At 33.2% G+C, this 18,557-nt stretch overlaps 1 protein-coding gene across 1 annotated transcript; it reads right to left on the reverse strand.

The window, feature by feature from the left end:
• Positions 1-206: 206 nt before the first annotated feature.
• LOC136977271 (torsin-1A-like) lies at positions 207-12,120 on the reverse strand. Its single transcript, XM_067272735.1, has 5 exons — positions 11,851-12,120; positions 6,512-6,777; positions 4,138-4,313; positions 1,279-1,403; positions 207-1,207 (listed from the first exon to the last, which is right to left on the reverse strand). Exons 1-5 carry the CDS (start codon positions 12,047-12,049, stop codon positions 951-953), a joined length of 1,023 nt encoding a protein of 340 aa, XP_067128836.1. The 5' UTR covers positions 12,050-12,120; the 3' UTR covers positions 207-950.
• Positions 12,121-18,557: the final 6,437 nt, after the last annotated feature.

Genomic DNA, 18,557 nt, shown 5'->3' on the forward strand with positions numbered 1-18,557 from the left:
GCGAGAATTTAGAATTTTGTTTTCTGTCTCCTGAATTAGTTGGAAACCTTTTTGTTCTATAAGCAAATGATTCAATAACACTACACCTTACACACTTTAGACTATTGCCAGCAAAGGTGTAGTGTAATTGATATTTGTTTCCCGTTCTTTCGACATGTATGATTTTTGGATTAATTTCTACTGCACAAGGATAAATAAATGGAACATTTTATAGTTAATTATATTTATTTCCAGACATCTCAATTTGTATTAAAATAGATAGTTGGATAATTTTTTTGACTGTTTACATGGTAACCGATTACACGGGGCTCTTCTGGCTGATTGATGGAGCATTTTTTGTAAAAGTTTTAAAGTACTACCAGTAAAGTAAGGCTTGTTTCCAAAGACTTTTGATGTATAAAGGCTTTTTTGGGGGGTCTCCAGAACTGCAGGAACTCATTGCCCATGATGTGTGGAACCTTGGCAGGTTAGTTTGTCAATCAATATCTGTCTTCATTGAAGTGTGTGAAGCGAGTCTCATGTGAAAACATTCCTTGCAAATTAAAGAGACAAATCTGTGGAATTTGACAGTCGAAATGTAAACTTTATGGAAATTATAGTCTCTGGTTATGATTTTTACATATATACAATTTTTGTTTTGCAGTAATTCTATGACTAATTAATTTGAAGCTGTGCCACTTGTTTTCTGTGCTGCAACATGATTAATTTCACACAAAATTTCAAATTATGATAACACATGCATTTAACAGTTTAGTAAATTAAGATGTGTTCATGAGTTGGGTATTTTTCTTTAACAGAGATAACAAAAAAAAAAAAAAAAAAAACACTGGTGTAAGAAGAAATTTCTTTACATTGATTTGTGTGAATTCTTTATCTTACGAGAAACTATTAATTCTTTCAAAAATGGCACAATTTCTTAAATAAGTCACAATTCATTTGAATTTGGATGGTCAAAATTCGTCCGCCTTCATCACGTCGACCTTCTGACTTATTCTCTTGCATCCCGACACAGAGAAGAGCTTTGCCTCTTCTGGATAGTAGTCCAGTTCGTCCGCCACACGGTCCATGAATTCGGGGTCAGCCCCTAGGCCTTTTGACACCAGGTCATCCCTGATGCACATCTTCACGTGATTCTTTTCTAGGGGAAGGAAAGGAACGTGGGCGTCGATCAGATGCCTCTCTATGATTTCGCTCTTGTAAAAGCCACCTGTCATATAACAGCATTGTAACAATATTTATCAATGAAACAACTTTGAAAACTCAAAGACAAAAACTTACCTTCTTCATTGAAAACACCTTTGATGATAAGAGGTTCCATGTCTTTCATGGTGATGTCATTCCTGTCTTTTCCGTCCTTCCAAAATTTATACATCAAGTTGTTAATTGCCTTGCTGCCCATATTACTGAAAATGTAAGAAATTTTTATAGAAATTCTGTAGAACAAAATAAATTAATGAATAACTTCAGCAATCTTCAAAATTTCATCACTAGAAACTCATTTTTGCCATTGAGAGCATTTGAGGGAAATTTTGGAACAATTTGCTTCAAAGATGTGCTGAAAAGGCAGTTTATTCATAGAGAAATCCTTTTATGGTAAAAATTACTCATGAAATAATTGCCAAGTCTTGTTATTAATTTTCTTAAGTACTGTACCAGGAATGTACGGAATAACGATTAAGAGAATATGCTACATCTTTTACAATGGTTTTAGCATTTACCAATGATTAAATTTATTAATAATTACTTTGATGTACTGTTCTTCAAATCTCACTTTATGGTACAAATAATCTAATTTGTTTAAAATGAGTGCCAAATGTACTAATTATAAATTACACAAATGTCAAAGGGCCTACAAAATTTAAACTGTCTTTCTTTTCTGCACTTGACTTGAAGGTACAGTAGTCATTTGTTTGTAGCCATAAAATAAGGATGGTTTTTGCAGAAACCACTATTTATTAAACAATTTCAATACTTGTACATATTGTTTCAAAGTCATCTTGACAATAAAAGAATTAAACCAGTCAGCATTACATATTGCAAGAAATTCCTCATTTTAACTTGGACCAGTGAGATTCCCTTATGTTCTCCATCTTTCAAAATAAAATTATCTTAAGACATGAATTGTCAGTTAACAAGCCAGCCAGTTTTAATAAATTATAATTGATCTTATAATTGATTGAAAATCTGTTTTATAATTGCCTTACAGTCCTTATTTCTAAAGTTATTTTTAATTGTCTACATGGACATTATTCATTACTAGGTCTTTACACTGGTGTTTAGATATTGACACAAGAATGAGAATTAGTTCAGAAAAAACAATTTTCTTTATTATGTCATCTGTAGTAATTTTCCCTGTACACATATTACACGTGTTTCAGGCTTGCATGCCCCTCATCAGCAGTATTACTACAAAACACTAAAAAATAATAATATATACAATTTTTTAGTGTTTTGTAGTAATACTGCTGATGAAGGGCATGCAAGCCCGAAACACATGTAATATGTGTACAGGGAAAATTACTACAGGTGATTTAGTTCAGAAAAAACAAATTTTCTTTAGATATTGACACAAGAATGAGAAATAATAAACACCAGTGTAAAGACCTAGTAATGAATAATGTCCATGTTGATAATCTTTCTTTTTTAATTGTCTATCCTTTAGTTGATAATATAGAACTTCAAGAATTTATTTAATTACTTGAACAATATGAAACTGAAGTAGAAAAGTGCAATATGGTAAATCTAGTCAAGCAGTTTTGTCCTAAAGCTAGATGAGTAGAAAAAAAATGAGATATTTCAAAACAAATCTATAAATGTATAAAAACTTAAAGCAGAACAAAGAATTATCACTTTTTGAAAACCCCGAGGCCTAAAACAAGATTAGATAATTTGGATCTTATCTCACATTGCATTCAAACTGTGACTAAAGCAAAACTGGAAACTAATGTTTCCAAATGCAATTATTAGACTTATTATTTTCTTGATTTCAATATAATAGCTGAATGTATCTAAAGCATATACTAGGGACACCATATGACTGTCATATCACAATAAAATTGAGGCAGGATCTTTTTCTCCATCTAACCTAAGCATTGACATATGTTTAAATATGTATGTAAGGGGGTGTGCATGTGTGTTTGGATGTGTGCATGATCAGAATGCAAAAGTTGCTGGCCACGTAAAGGCAATCTTTACACTCAACAGACATGGACAGGTGGTCCTTACATTCACTTAATGTTGATTGCTTTGTTCTTGTGTGTTGTTTGTGCATGCTAATGTGTTGAAAATGCATGCCAAAAACAATGCATTTTTTATTTTTGCCCCCTAAATTCCATTAAGTAGGCTCAATCAAGTCAGGGAGCACAGACAATCACTTTGATCCCATTGTATCTCAAAAATGGACCTCCATTTTTGGATTCGTCGTCATCAAATTTTCAGAACATACACAATTCTGTAAACCACATAGAAAAAACTAAACAATTGCCGCTATGAATCAGGATATTAGTTTTTAATTATTAATTATAGCATATTAAGTAATTTGGTACTAGAGGTAGATGTTAGGTGCCATCTTTTATCTAAATTAATAATTATAATAATTTATTAAATAATTTAGAACCATCTGGAATAAAAGGAACTAGCCTGGAGCAGGACTTTATATCTAAATTTAAATATGACTGGAAATGATCATTCATGGTTACTTATGGCAGTGGTTACTTAGTTTCTGATTATTAATTATAGCATATTAATAGCCTGATTAATTATGGCAATCATTTAGCATAACATTACACAGTGTGTATCAAAGCATATGTATACAAAGGTGCTTTAGCAACTCAGATAACAGAAAGTAAGATTCTGTGGAACGCAAGTGACCTAAACAAAATTTCTTAGAATAATTTTTGGAAAGACTAATGTAGACAAAATTAAAATTGTAGGTGTTAGAAAGAGCTGCAATGTAGAATAGAAAGAAAAGAATTTTCTTTGCACACCTAAGAAAAGATAGTGTGAATAGACAATAAAAAAAGAGAGGACTAAAAATTTAATATTTTGCCACAAAATTGTTTATGTATACTGCACAGCAATTAATGACAGATTGCATTCAAAATTCCACTTTTTTCCCATTAAAAAAAATTGACTTGCCTCAGAAAAATATAAATTGCCCTGTTATAATTTATGCCATCTACATCGTGGTAGTAGTCAATGTAGGGTTTCAGAGCATCGATCAGTCCCGGTGGCATCTTGTCCATCTCATCAAAAATGAACAGCGAGGTCTGGCAGGACTTTACCGAATTCTCTATCTTCTTCTGTAGTTCTTGCTATGCAAAAACAAAAACATAACAAAAATTAGTCAATGCCAGTGAGATACTTTTGCATTTTCTGAAAACTACTTTTTGAAATCACTTTCTAATTTTAATTCTATATACGAGGGTAAACCCAAAAGTAAGGTCTCCTATTTTTTTAGAAATACAAAGAAACATTTATTTTCAATAATGTTTATCTATTTTTCTACATAATTGCCATTTTGGTCAATGCATTTTTGTAGACACTGTGGCAGTTTTTGTATTCCCATGTCATACCAGCTCACTGCCATGCCACAGGACCCATCTTGCACACACCATCCGATATTGCAACTTTTCTGTTAAAATCCTATGAATAATGCTTCAGGAAAACCCGGGAACCAAAATGCAGCAATCATCCGGAGTGATCTGCTGACTTTTATGCATGGTTTGCTCAACCTTTGTAACTGTCTCGTTGGAAATTGATGATCTCTCACTTCTTTCTTCATCGGGAATTTCAGTACAAACAGCTGCAAACTCCCTACACCACTTGTGGATGTTTTTGACATCCATGCTTGACTTGCCATACACTTCCATCAATTGGCGACGAATTTCAATCGGATTAACATGACATGACAGCAAGCTGGTATGATATGGGCATACAAAAGCTGCCACAGTAGCTACAAAAATGCATTGACCAAAATGGTAATTATATAAGAAAATAGATAAATGTTCAAGCTTTAAATGATTTAAACATTATTGAAAATAAACATTTCTTTGTATTTCTAAAAAAATAGACCTTACTTTTGGGATTACCTTTGTAATATAACCTGAAATTTTATGGTGATAAAGTACAAATCATAGATAACTGAATTGTTTTAATGCAGCATTTGCACACTTTTGGAAATTGGTGCAGCAGCAATGAGAGAAACCAAGAGGGAGTCTGTGTTTTGCACCAATACCAATGCCGGTTACGTCCCATACCGTCACATTTGGCAAAGCTGCAATAATTGAACATAATCCTTGCATTTGTACCATTGAACAATTTTGCACCTAGGATAGCAACTCTAAGTCTGTATAATTTGAAATTTGTGGAAGTGATGATTACCATCTTTTACTTTCCAGTCAAGACTGGAAAAGGTGGTATATGCTCTTAAGTTATCTAGCGAATTTGGCCTATACTTGTTCCCTGATTTTGACACTTATGGTACTCGCCATACAAGGGAAACCCAAACATTCACAGTAGACTACCAGTAGCTAGAACAGTGATGTATATAAACTATAATAAATGCGCAGTACATTCATCAAGAGACAAACTGTTATACATTTCAATGCATTACTTATATATGCCATATTTATTCTAAAAGTGCAGCTGCAAGACAAATAATTTATAGTACTTTTTATTAGAATGAATTCAGTACATACAGTACATATTACTTAGCAAGATTTATATGACGATATAGAACTGGTAAAAATCTTGATTTCCAAATAATGAGTTTGTAATGAACTACTGGTATTACTGTAAAAAGACATACAATGATTTCCACTTGTTTACTAATTTGTGGAAAGATCTGTATTTTATATTAGTCATAGAAGTTAAAAATCTGTACAAACTAGAGAATTTTTCAGGTTAAAAAAAGTTGTCTTACTGAATGCATGCTGGCACAAATAAGTTGTATTTTATTACAAAAACAATTGCTGATTTTACATTGTTTTTCTCTGAAAAGATTACCTCAAAGCAGCCCAATCACAATTGATGGCATCTTCTGATCTGGAAGATGAGTTTGATTTTCGATTTAAAACATTTCTTCAATAATTTATAAAATGTTGTGTTCGGTATTAAAAGTATACAGAACTTCGTCAAATAAGAATGTTTTCTTCTCAGTTCCTTCTTCACAACCTTGGGCAAAGATCAATGTGGTTTAAATCAGTCTGTTACCTGTTAGTAATATATTTAATTTTTCCTTTATTTTTGATCCTACAAATAGAGTAATAGAAGTCTCTAAGGACTGCAAAATACTTCTGTAAGATCACATATATCCACAAATGTATCCACACAGACATTATTATTATTATAATATTTGTCTGGATAAGCCTTGATACAAACATTTATCAAGCATACTTTGTTCAATAAAAGTTTGTCCATGCAAATGTTACTATCAGAATTCGTAAGGACCATGTCATAATCATCCTCATTAGAATGACATTCAATATCAGGTTTATGGTACAAAACTTACCTTGTACTGGTCTAGTTTCTTAGGAAATGGAAAATGTTTGGTGGCTATGAACAAGTGTACATAACCACTCTTCATTCCCTTGGTGAACAGATTCTCTGCCACCAGTTTGCTGACAAAATTCTTCCCTGTGCCCGCCCAACCATGGAAGGACAGGACCAGCGCCTTTTTCGGATCCCTATTCTTGAAGTGGCCATTCAGAGAAGGAAGGACCACCTGCTTCACCAGGGGCTGTCCATGTAGCATGGAATTAAATGCATTGCTCATGTCTGCAAAAGAAAATTTCATATTGTATGAAATCTACAAAAGAAATTAAATTAAATAATTAAACAAGGTTTATTTCTTGACATTTAAGAAAATATTTTACAACTCGTCTGTTTTTCTTTTCAAAGAGGCAATGCCTCAATACTCGTAACTGACCATGTGTCCAAGTATTTGTATCAAACGATAAATGAATTTGCTGATTGAAATTGAACTTAAATGTCAAACTGATTGAAAATAAATCTAAATTCATTGATGACCATTTATAGTCATGCATTATTCTAACTATTCAATTTTTGTATTCTGTGCATGTCTACATTCATACAGTAGCTAACTTTGGCATCCAACTAAAGTCACCCATCTTTCAACACTGCCTTTAATTTTGGGGATGATTGGAAGTCTGATGGCATCAACTTGTGCCATGAGGGAATGCAGAGTCAACCGTAACTTAAGCATCTTAACTGTTTCCTTAACTTCAGTGTGATTTTGTGTCACCACATGCACGAGAAAGGTAGTTCTTTTCAGTTTAACTATGCAAATGTCTTGAGTTTCACAATTTTTCACCAAATTGATTGTTTCTTTCATTGCAAGTAACCTTCTAATACTTAAAATTCAATCACTGATCGTTTCTTTGTATGGAATGAAGTTTGCATTAAATTTGACTGTTATACAAAACTGACGGAACAAACAAAACTCAAGACTTTGTAAATACAGACTCAACACTAGCAGACACAAAATGGTAGTGGTCACGTTTTTCTATCTCTTTACTTTGCAGAATGTTGTGGATATCTTAGGCTATTTATCAGTCAACCCTGATATATTTAACTGTATTATTTTATTAAATACACTGGTTGAAAATAAAATCCCAACACCAAGAAAGAGTTGTGCTAGATAAACGAAACTTGGGAGGCATGTTTTCATATCTGAAAGATGACATCTATTCAAATTTCGCGCTAGACGAAGAAGAGTGGTGCGAGTAGCACCACTACAAACATGCAAATCACATTTGCTGTAAATACGTGATGCGTTGAGCATTATTTATCATCCAGATTGAATGTTGTGAGTTGAGGTTTGAGTCAAGAATCCTTTAAGGAAATGAAGAAGGCAGTAACAGCAGCTTACTGAGTTTGAACGAGGCTGTGTAGTAGGGCTACGAGAAAGTGTATTTTCTTTCTGCACTATTGCAGAGACTTGGCAGGGATGTATCCACTGTCCATGATTGTTGGTAGCTATGGTTATGGGAAAGTGCTGTCTGAAGAAGACTTGGGTCTGGCCACACATGGGCCACTACTGAGAGGGAGGACCACTGTATTCACCACATGCCTGTGGCGCATTATACTGCATCTGCAGCAGAAATTAGAGCTTCTGTTGGCACCAGAGTAACCCAGCAAACTGTAACAAATTGATTACTTGAGGGACAGCTCCGAGCCAGACACCTGTGGCATTCGTTCCACTAACTCCAAATCACTGCCATCTGTGACTTCAGTGGTGACAAGCAAGAGCTCATTGGAGGGCAGAGTGGAGATCTGTTGTATTCTCAGATGAGAGCTGTTTCTGTCTTGGTGCCAGTGATGGCCATATGTTGGTTAGAAAGATGCCAGGTGAGCACTTGGAACCAAGCTGTCTGCAGTGTAGACACACTGGACCTACACCAGGAGTTATGGTCCGGGGAGTGATTTACTATGACAGCAGGAGCACTCTCGTCATTATCACAAGCACCTTGACAGCAAATTTTTACGTCAGACTGGTGATTGAACTGGTTGTACTGCCATTCATGAGCAATATTCAAGGGGTGTTTTCTAACAGGATAACACTTGTCCTCATACCACTGCTGTCACCCAACATGCTCTACAGAGTGTCAATGTATTGCCTTGGCCTGTGAGATCACCAGATCTTTCTCCCATTGAGCACGTATGGGACATTATTGGACGACAAATTCAGTATCACCCACAACCATCATTAACTGTTGCTGATTTGACTGACAAAGTGCAACAGGCATGGAACTCCATCCCACAAAATGACATACGGCACCTGTATGACACAATGCATGTACATTTGCATGCTTGCATTCAAAATCATGATGACTACATCAGTTATTAATGTACCACCATTTCACATTTGAAATGGATCTTCTTGCACATATTTTAGCCTGTGACCTTAAAAATTCAATCAAATAACTATGTTACCTAGACAAATGCTTTGCCTGAATTTCATTTCTCTAAACTAATTTTTTCTTGGTGTTGGGATTTTATTTTCCACCAGTGTATGTTTGTATCTGCATGTTTCTTTTGTACTGTCTCCTTCCAACCCCTTGGACAAAATTTTTTGTCCCCATATTAAACTTTTCAGTTTTGTTCTAAAAGTAGTACTTGTTGATTTATTATCTTTATCTTGTTTTGTATTATCTTTTTCTGTTCATTTAATAGAGAACAATTAAGTTTCTATTAAAAAAGCTATTTCTTTTAATTTTAAAACAATTTTTAAACTTATCAATGAGTATGATTATAGAGGGTATTTCAAAAAAAATCATCCAATTTAAAAAAATCATAACTATTCAGCTTTTAATCCATTTTGATCGAACAATGTACTGTTAGAAAGAGGAAATTCTCAAGTTTTATGCAGTTGCCGATTGGCAGCACCTGCATGCTTCATTCACCTGTCACTTCTATAATTTAAAGATGGCAAATGGACAACAGAAATCAGTTTGTGTTCTACACTTTGCGAAGTGTGGGTCCATAACAACTGTTCAGCGTGATTTTTGTCGACAATATGGTGTTGAACTACCTACTGCTCAGAGCATTAGGCAATGGTATGAACAATTCCAAGACACAAATTGTCTGTGTAATGGAAATCCACTGGGTGTCCCCATGTGTCAGACAAAGATGTGGAGTGCATATGGCTGCGTTTCACACGTAGCCCACAAAAATCCACTTGCCATGCCAGTAAAGAACTAAACATTTCCACGATGTCTGTATGGCATGCTTTGTGGCGATGTTTGATTATGAAACCATACAGGATTCAATTAATGCAAGCTCTTCAAGCAAGTGACAAATACAGTGATCACTGTTTGCAATTTTTTTTTGTGGGGTTTATATAAGACTCCATTTATGTGCCTACTCTTCCAGCTAGAGGTTGAGCTGTAAAACAGCAGCAGTGGATCCAGACATGCTCACAAAAGTTTGGGATGAATTTCACTACTGTTTGGACATATGCCATGCATCCAAAGGGACGCATATTGAGCACCTATGATTCAGTATGTAAAAACTTTAGCCCTGTAATATAAAATTAATCTTATCTTCAAGTGTGTATCTTCATTAATTTTCATAATATAATCATTTTAAATCAGATGATTTTTTTTGAAACACCTTGTTTAAATTTATTTCAAAATTAATTATTCTCTGTGAATACTTATGACAAAGATGATAATGTTGGATAAAGACCCATATAAAGTGGATGCACAAAATTAATGAGTTCAACTGTCAAATGCATTCACATTTCATGGTTTGTGTTTAGCAGAGTTTTTAATGTCTAAAAATTATTTTTGTGTGTTCCATTAGTAGTAGTCTGTTGCATCATTAATAATTTTCTTAAATGATATAAAACTTTACATTTATAACAAATTTTAAAATAATTCATTAAATAGGTGATAAAAGCAAATAACTACAACATGTCTACATGTTTCATTACTGAAACCATTCTAAATAAATGGGTTTTGGTATCAAAATAACTTGTGTTTGTTTAAAATATAATACATGTTTTTTGTTCCAGTAATTTAATCAATTGTACCAAATGTAATTTCTACAATTATTGCAATATATAATTCCACTTCATATGCAACAATTACTGGCAAATAATATCAATATCTTATATCGTAAATTGTCTTTATAATCCCAGATATTTTTGTAATATTAGTTGGGATTGAACATAAAATATTTTCTTTGTCTATTATGACAGGGATGGCGAACCTTTTTGAGTCCGCGTGCCATGTTGTAAGCATACTTAGCTTTACAAATGTTAATGCATGCCAATGTCTTTAATTTCTTTAAATATCATTATTTGAAGTCTAACGAATATGCTTTAATTCGAATAAATGTAAAAAATCTGATTGAAAAAAATATGATCAGGAGATAAACAGAAAGGATGATTGAAAAAGACAGAAATCATATGATACATTATGTGACAGATGATTTCTCTTACATGCCACAGGTTCGCCATCCCTGTATTATGACATCACTTCAATTATAAGACAACACAGAAATTTCAGAATTTCATATTTCGAAGCGGGCAATTTATTCACAATACTAGATGTGGGCCAGCCTCCATTTTAAGTGGCAGGTTTTAACCGAGAATAGGTAAAACAGTTTGTTGTCTATTCTACGGCTTTAAATCGATCAAATCGGATTTATCACAGCAACATCAGAATGCAGAAGGCTTTACGCCACCCCAAAATTCGACCTTTATGATCACACCGAACCCGTTTGGGTAAAGGACAAAAGGTACCTTTTAATAACGCGGGTGGCAGTTATACTGCGGACGGTTCAACAGACCGACTTTTAAAGTTCAAACGAATAAACCTGTCGACACAAAAAAGAATTACAATTCAGTTCACACAGTACTCCCATCATTTCTGCCACCAACCACATTGAAAAATTCTTGGCTCTCATTTAAACATTTACCATAATTCTTCAACAAACAATCAGAATTCGGGAATAATGCATACGGTCAGTTAAATAGAAAAGTGGCCCCAACATACTCACCAGACTGTCCTTCAGTTAAAGGTTCACTAACAAATTCAGAAGGCACAGGTGAAATGTGAATCCTATACAGTGTTTCCTCAAAAATAATATTAACAAATAGACGTGTCAAATGCTTAAGTTTAAGATATATTTTAGCTGGATACCTTTTGCTTCAGTCTAACCCAATTACTCCTTTCTCCATGATAATGATCATCATCTTCCATACTGGAAGATGATGGCATGGAGAGAGGAGGAAACAATTTCTAAAGGATATAGCCATCCTGTAAGTAAGGTAACAATAACCACAAATGGATACACTGATTAAATCTAAAAAGCATAACTTACTTAAAAAATTAGGTTTTATCCACTCTTTCGTGCAGCATTCATATATATTGCATTTAAGAAAGTTCCAGCCAGCATAAATACTAGAAACTCCAACGGCGGCACTCAAATAACCGACGGTAGACACTGGTTCGATGCAATTACACGCAAAAAACAAATGACACAAAAGAAAAATATACGTTATCACACTCGTTAAGTTCATTTTCGCGTTAAAAACGAAACGTAACGTGTCACTAATCGAACGTTTTCTCCATCTAACAACCGTAAATGTAAACACGAAGTGGGCAAACCACGTGATGAAAGTGGTGTTGCCAACAGTTACTAACCAAAGGGAAGAATTTTTAGAATTAAAAGCGCCATATTTTCTGTTACTCAAAAAGCAAATTAATTTAGTAATATTAAGGATAAATACGTTTCTCTGTACACAATAGCATTAATACAAAATGTCTTCAATTTTATATTAAACTTGCGGTGTCAGTTTTCCCGCCAGAGGATGTTAATACGGGAATTTTCCGTTCCAGAAGTAAAATTTACAGATTTAATGGTATGTACTTTCGGAAACATCAAAATGTCGCCTATTCTTCTTTTTGTTTTAATATGCATCCCAAAAGTTAAATACAGAAAATTCGAGTCGAAAAATTTAAAAATTTCAAGGGCCTCCCGGACTCTCTGGGAAACACTTGAAATTTGGCAACTGAGGACGATTTTATTATCTGTTGCGAAAACTATGAAATACAAATTTTATTAGTAGTAATTAAAAAAAAACACCAAAATTCAGACAACTAGGTTTTAACAAACGGGACACTAAACAACTAATCAAAAACACTGGATTTAGTGCCAAAAACATTGAATTGGCAACCTGTAAAAACATTTAAAATTCATTTTTGAAAATAAATAATTACTTCAAGAGTAATTTATATTATATTATTAATTATGATTTAATTATAATAATCAAAATGATTAAATATTTATTGTTACGTATAAAACATGAAATTAAAGAATAAACGATTGTCCTTAACCATTTTGATCCTTTGTATTAATGGCAAAAAAAAGTTTATTTTTATTTTATACTGCCTATTAATATTTTAGTGTTAATTATATTGAATGTTTTGTATTATAGCATCTTCCTTGCTTCGTAAATTTGATCAACAGCTGCGTTTGAAGAGTTTAATTTTTAAAAATAATCAAATTTTAAACCATGTCGCATCAATGTGTAGGCTTACCACAATATTTTTTTCTCAAACCAGGACAATTTTGAGAAAATACTCGCAACAGAAATTAAGTACCTTGATTAAAAAGGCTAAATAAAGTAGTAGTTCTATCTTGAGGAAACCGTGTTTTGTATTTTCTTTTCTTTCCTTTCGAAGACACAATGTAGTGACGTAAACTTAAACACTGGGCGAATTTTTCATCCTTTTTATTCGGTTCCAAGCGAATAAAAAGGATGAAAAATTCGCCCAGTGTTTAAGTTTACGTCACTACATTGTGTCTTCGAAAGGAAAGTAGTTGTTAATAAAAACAACGAGTTAAAAGCAATTTTTAATAACTAAACTAAACATATTATTATTAAGTTATTAATATTTATCACTAGTGTAAACTTTTTTAAAAATTTCTTTGTCACTTAAATCGCACATTTAAAATACAACAATACATTTGAGGAAGTTCCTATTGTTTGCCTTATGTTTCGCACATTTCAAGGGATTTTTAATGTCTGAATTTTCACCATGAGTTACTGAAAATTCTGAAAAGCGCAGTTCATATTTCATTTGGTCAATATGATCATAGCCTTTTTTTTCAATCATCAGTAAAAACGTGGTTTCTTTTTGAAATTTTAGATATTAAATGAATTTAATGTACTACAGTACGAAATAATCACAAATGCCGACCAGCAATTTGAACTCGACAATTTGAACGTGCGCAGCATGACGTGGCCAGAGTAAGTTTCAGCATTGTCAACTCTAATTGCCAACAAAATATCTAAAAAAATGAAATAAAAATATCTGGATCTCATAGGCTACGAGCTATTATTAATTCTGTGAAAAAAGAAAACATCTAAATTTATTAGGCCACATGCTATAAATTTTGGGGAAAACATCTAGACAACATTAAAAGTACTTACAAGGGAACTGTCGGAGTGTCATCTAATAGATTTTAATAAAATTTAGTTAATAATTACGTTAAAAGTATACAAACTCTATGACAAATTTCTAGTATTCACTAAAAGTGTTAATCAGAGTTATTAGCAATCAAATGTACTATTTTATAGTACTTAAACACAAATATGCAAATTTTTAGAAGTGAAAGGGTTGCGGAGGAAGACGGCGATATTACATTTAGAATAAATTCTGGAATTTTCGAAAATGGGAGAAGAATTAATAAAATTTAGTTTAATTACGTTAAAAATATACAAACTCTATATTAAATTTGTAATGTTTACTAAGAGTGTTAACACAAATGTGCAAATTTTTAGTAGTGAAGAGGTCGCGGAGGAAGACGGCGATATTACATTTAGAATAAATTCTGGAATTTTCGAAAATGGGAGAATTAAATGTAAATATTCAAAACATTATAGCAGAATTTAAACGTTTATGTGATAATGTTTGGCCTACAGAAAATATTTGTAGGCCTAATATTTCAGACGTTGATAAACAGGTAGCCAAACTGCTTTTTAATGCATTTAGCGATATTTTAAGTAGTTATGTAAGTAGAGATGACGAAGAGTTTTGTCAGATGGAAAATAAGAATTTGATTATAGATAGGCCTATTTCAGATAATAAAATAACACGTCTGCTTCTAGAGAAAGAAACTGATAACGCAGACACTGACTGTGAATCGGGATATTCAGATGATGAAAAATTCGATAAGAATATAATCTCAACAAAACGAAAAGAAGAAATTCTTAACTTGCATAAGAAACATCAAAAATGGAAATTACACACATTACAGCGGAAAAGAGCTAAAGAATTAAAACGCTTTAGTGATTTATATCAATGGGAAAAACAATTTAAATCTCGAAAGCATAGAATTGAAACGTTAAAAATCATTAAAGAACATACTAAACAAATGTTTGACGAAGCTCGAGGCAGCTATAAAATTGTTAAAGGAAATCAATTAAAAATATGGGCATGACAGAAATTTCTTCAACTGAATAGTTCAATTAAGTTTACAGCTAGTGATTCTTGGGTTGCAAAATTTTAAAAAGAATATAGATTAGTATCTCGAAAGATTACAAAACTTGTAAATAAAACAGAAATAGCGAACGAAAAGGATATTTTAGTAAAAGCTGCGCAATTTCAAACAACAGTAAAAAATTTATTGCCATCTTATTCGCGTAACTTCATATTCAATACAGATCAGTGCGGTTTTTCATACGAAATGATTTCACCAAAACACTTTCATATAATGGAGAATATATTGGATTTGCACATTCTCCAAGTAATAAAGTTACGCATTCTTACACTGTTTAATATTTAATTAATGCTAACGGACAAGTTGTAGGTATTGTATTTATTTGCTTACAAGAGGCCCGCGGAACCTTTGGACGTAGAGTTCAAGCATCGCTGTTCAATGCCCCAAACGTAACTGTTACAGCTAGCTCATCTGGCAAATTATCTACAGCAATTATTACAAACTATGTAAAAGACGTATTATCTCCAAATATAACAGAAAACTCTTTATTAATAATTGACTCGTGGAGTGGACAAACAAATATTAATATTTATAATACAATATTTCAAACATCTACAAATCAAAATTCGTGCGAAATATTAATTATTCCACCAAAGTGTACGTCTATATGCCAACCTTTAGATGTCCGATTTCTTAGACAATTAAAACTTTTAGCTAAAGAAATTTTAAATGCTATACAATTATTCTGTAATGATTCTTCGATTAAATTGTTTTGGACAACTGGAAATGGCATTATAAAATTACATTCGATTCTTCATCATCAATTATCTGCCCCAATATTTAATAATTTGATTAAACGTGCATGGTTCGCTTCTGGACTCATTTAAGAATTGACACTTTTCATTTATGTAAAACAAGTTTGTTTTTCTTTTTTAAACACTGACAGTTTAAATTGTGTCGAGAGTAATTGCGAAAATCTTCGATTTGTTAAATGTGCACGATGCCAACAGATTCTTTGTTTATTTTGCTTTGTTGAAAAATATCATGTAAATAGTTGTCCATCTAATAATTTGTGAATATAATAACTTTTAAATATATCTATTAAAATGTATTTATTTATTACGTTTCGATTGTTTTCTTTATATTTATTCTATCAATACTTTTATATTAAATTTCATTGTTAAAGTAGTATATATATCTAATCTTTTATAATATTTATTTGAGTTATTTCTTCTTCTACTCTGTAAATGTAATACAGTGATACCTCTGTTTTCGTAGTGTTTAATACTAAAAAAATTAAGGAATTAATATAAAATGAGTATAAAAAACTAATACAATGGTCTCCGAAACAGAATCACCATCTAACTGTTTTTGATTGATCGAAATTAATAATAACTGTTCGGCCTCTTCAATTGTTTGCGGTCTCTGTTTCATTAGCACATTTACGCCTTTCGCTACATTAGCCTCCTTTTTGCTTCCTTTTTCGCCACAACGAAACTTATCGTGGATGACGACTTCCCGAAAAGTACATGCGACCGATTTCAGCAATTTTAATGCCAGTCACGTATTTTTTAATGATTTCCTTCAACTCGATCGTGTTCCTGGCCTTGTTCGAAGGGCTACTGGCTCTGGAAACTTTCTTTGGTCCCTCGATGGAACTAAAAAGAATGGAAGCAATGAAATTGTTTGGCTAGACGTGCGGAGTAATGCTCGTACAGCAAAAAACACCGCCACGAGGATTTGTGAGCAGAAAAATGCGTGGGTCGCTCTTTGTTTTCGCAAAATTAGCAACGAGATCATGTGGCACGCCGACGAAATCCGAGGCAAATTTTTTGCAAAAAATCGACGAAAACCAAAGTCAACGAAAATCGAGGTATTACTGTATCTTCCTCCGCGACCCTTTCACTACTAAAAATTTTCATATTTGTGTTAAACTACTATAAAATAGTACGACATTTGATTGCTATTAATCCTGATTAACACTTTTAGTAAACATTACAAATTTAATATAGAGTTTGTATACTTTTAACGTAATTAAACTAAATTTTATTAATTCTTCTCCCATTTTCGAAAATTCCAGAATTTATTCTAAATGTAATATCGCCGTCTTCCTCCACAACCCTTTCACTTATAAAAATTTGCATATTTGTGTTTAAGGACTATAAAATAGTACGACATTTGATTGCTAATAACTCTGATTAACACTTTTAGTGAATACTAGAAATTTGTCATAGACTTTGTATACTTTTAACGTAATTATTAACTAAATTTTATTAAAATCTATTAGATGACACTCCGACAGTTCCCTTGTTAGATCTAGATACGAAATATCTAGATTGGCAACAGTGAGTGTAACAGAGGGGTAATTGCTAAATCGTCATTTACTCGAGGCTGCACTATTTTTACTTCTTGTATATTCGGTACTTTTAAAATTTTACCAAATAACCGGGTCAAAATAACAAACTGGCCAGGACGCTGGGACAACATAGTCAAACCGTGACGTCTGGTAAGTCTATCAATGTGCCATTATGTATTTTAAAAATTATGCATATATTTTCCATCAATTAACAAATTTTTGAAGTAGAAAACATATTGAACTGTGACACAGAAAAATAAAGAATTTGTACACATAGGGCGGAATTTCGCAAAAAAATGTTTTCTACTTAAAGTAATTTATTTTTCTGAGTCAATTTTAATAAACACGAGGCAGAAAACATTAGCTCCCCCGAAGAAGTTTGTACGTAATACGAACAAGGTTTAGATGGCAAACTGCTCAGTAAGCCAATGAGAGTCCGTTTAATATGAAACGAATTGAGTCATTGGCTCACTTTCAGCTATCGTTGCTAGGCGCATGATTCGAGAGTACTACAACTACTATAAAAGTTTAGAAGGCCGTACCTATGGCTTAGCCTTGAAGAGAAGTGAGAAGAGGAAGAGGGGGGGAAGATGGGGCAAGGATGATAGAAAAGTGTGAAGAGAGGGCCGTGAGCGGTAAGTACCGGGCAGAGATAAGAATGCCAAGATAAGCTTTTACAAAACGTGGGCCTAGGCCCACAGAGAACAGTGTGGGTGCTCCAAATTGGAGGTGACAGATGAAACCCGACAATTACAGTACACTTAACTAAAACAAGAACAAAATGCTCTTTCGAAGGAGAGGTAGCACACAAACACCAATTCGGAGTGGACGAAAAACACCACGAAGCAAACGCCGTTACATGGAATTCCGAGTAAAGCACAGGTGGCAGATGAACATAAACTGACGAACCACTGTCTTGGGGGACCCTGAGTACCATGTAGGACTTACTACAGGTTCAGGGGTACAAGAAAGGTCGCGGATTCGAGAGTACGCAGGCAGATGGCACTAGTATCGACGGAAAAGCCGTTCACTCTGTTCGGTTAACGAAAAAAAATAATTTAAAAAAAATTCTCTCTGAAGTCACATTTATACTATTCAAACCAATCGAAAAATTTTAAATTCGTTCAATTGATATATAAAAAAATTGTTTAATTTAAAGACTGATATTTCTATCATAACCTCGTTGATCATACATAACGTATTACCACCATCTGGAGGATAAAAA

Source organism: Centruroides vittatus, unplaced genomic scaffold (genome assembly GCF_030686945.1).
Source record: "Centruroides vittatus isolate TY-2023 unplaced genomic scaffold, ASM3068694v2 contig_453, whole genome shotgun sequence".
In the NCBI taxonomy this organism is placed as follows: domain Eukaryota; kingdom Metazoa; phylum Arthropoda; class Arachnida; order Scorpiones; family Buthidae; genus Centruroides; species Centruroides vittatus.

Bases quoted from the DNA above. Each gene is read 5' to 3' on its own strand.
- LOC136977271 (XM_067272735.1), bottom strand. From the start codon at position 12,049: ATGAACTTAACGAGTGTGATAACGTATATTTTTCTTTTGTGTCATTTG. The intron at 6,778-11,850 runs GTAAGTTATGCT...TTTCTTTTGCAG, and splicing joins GATAAAACCTAATTTTTTAA to ACATGAGCAATGCATTTAAT. The intron at 1,404-4,137 runs GCAAGTCAATTT...TTACATTTTCAG, and splicing joins GCAATTTATATTTTTCTGAG to TAATATGGGCAGCAAGGCAA.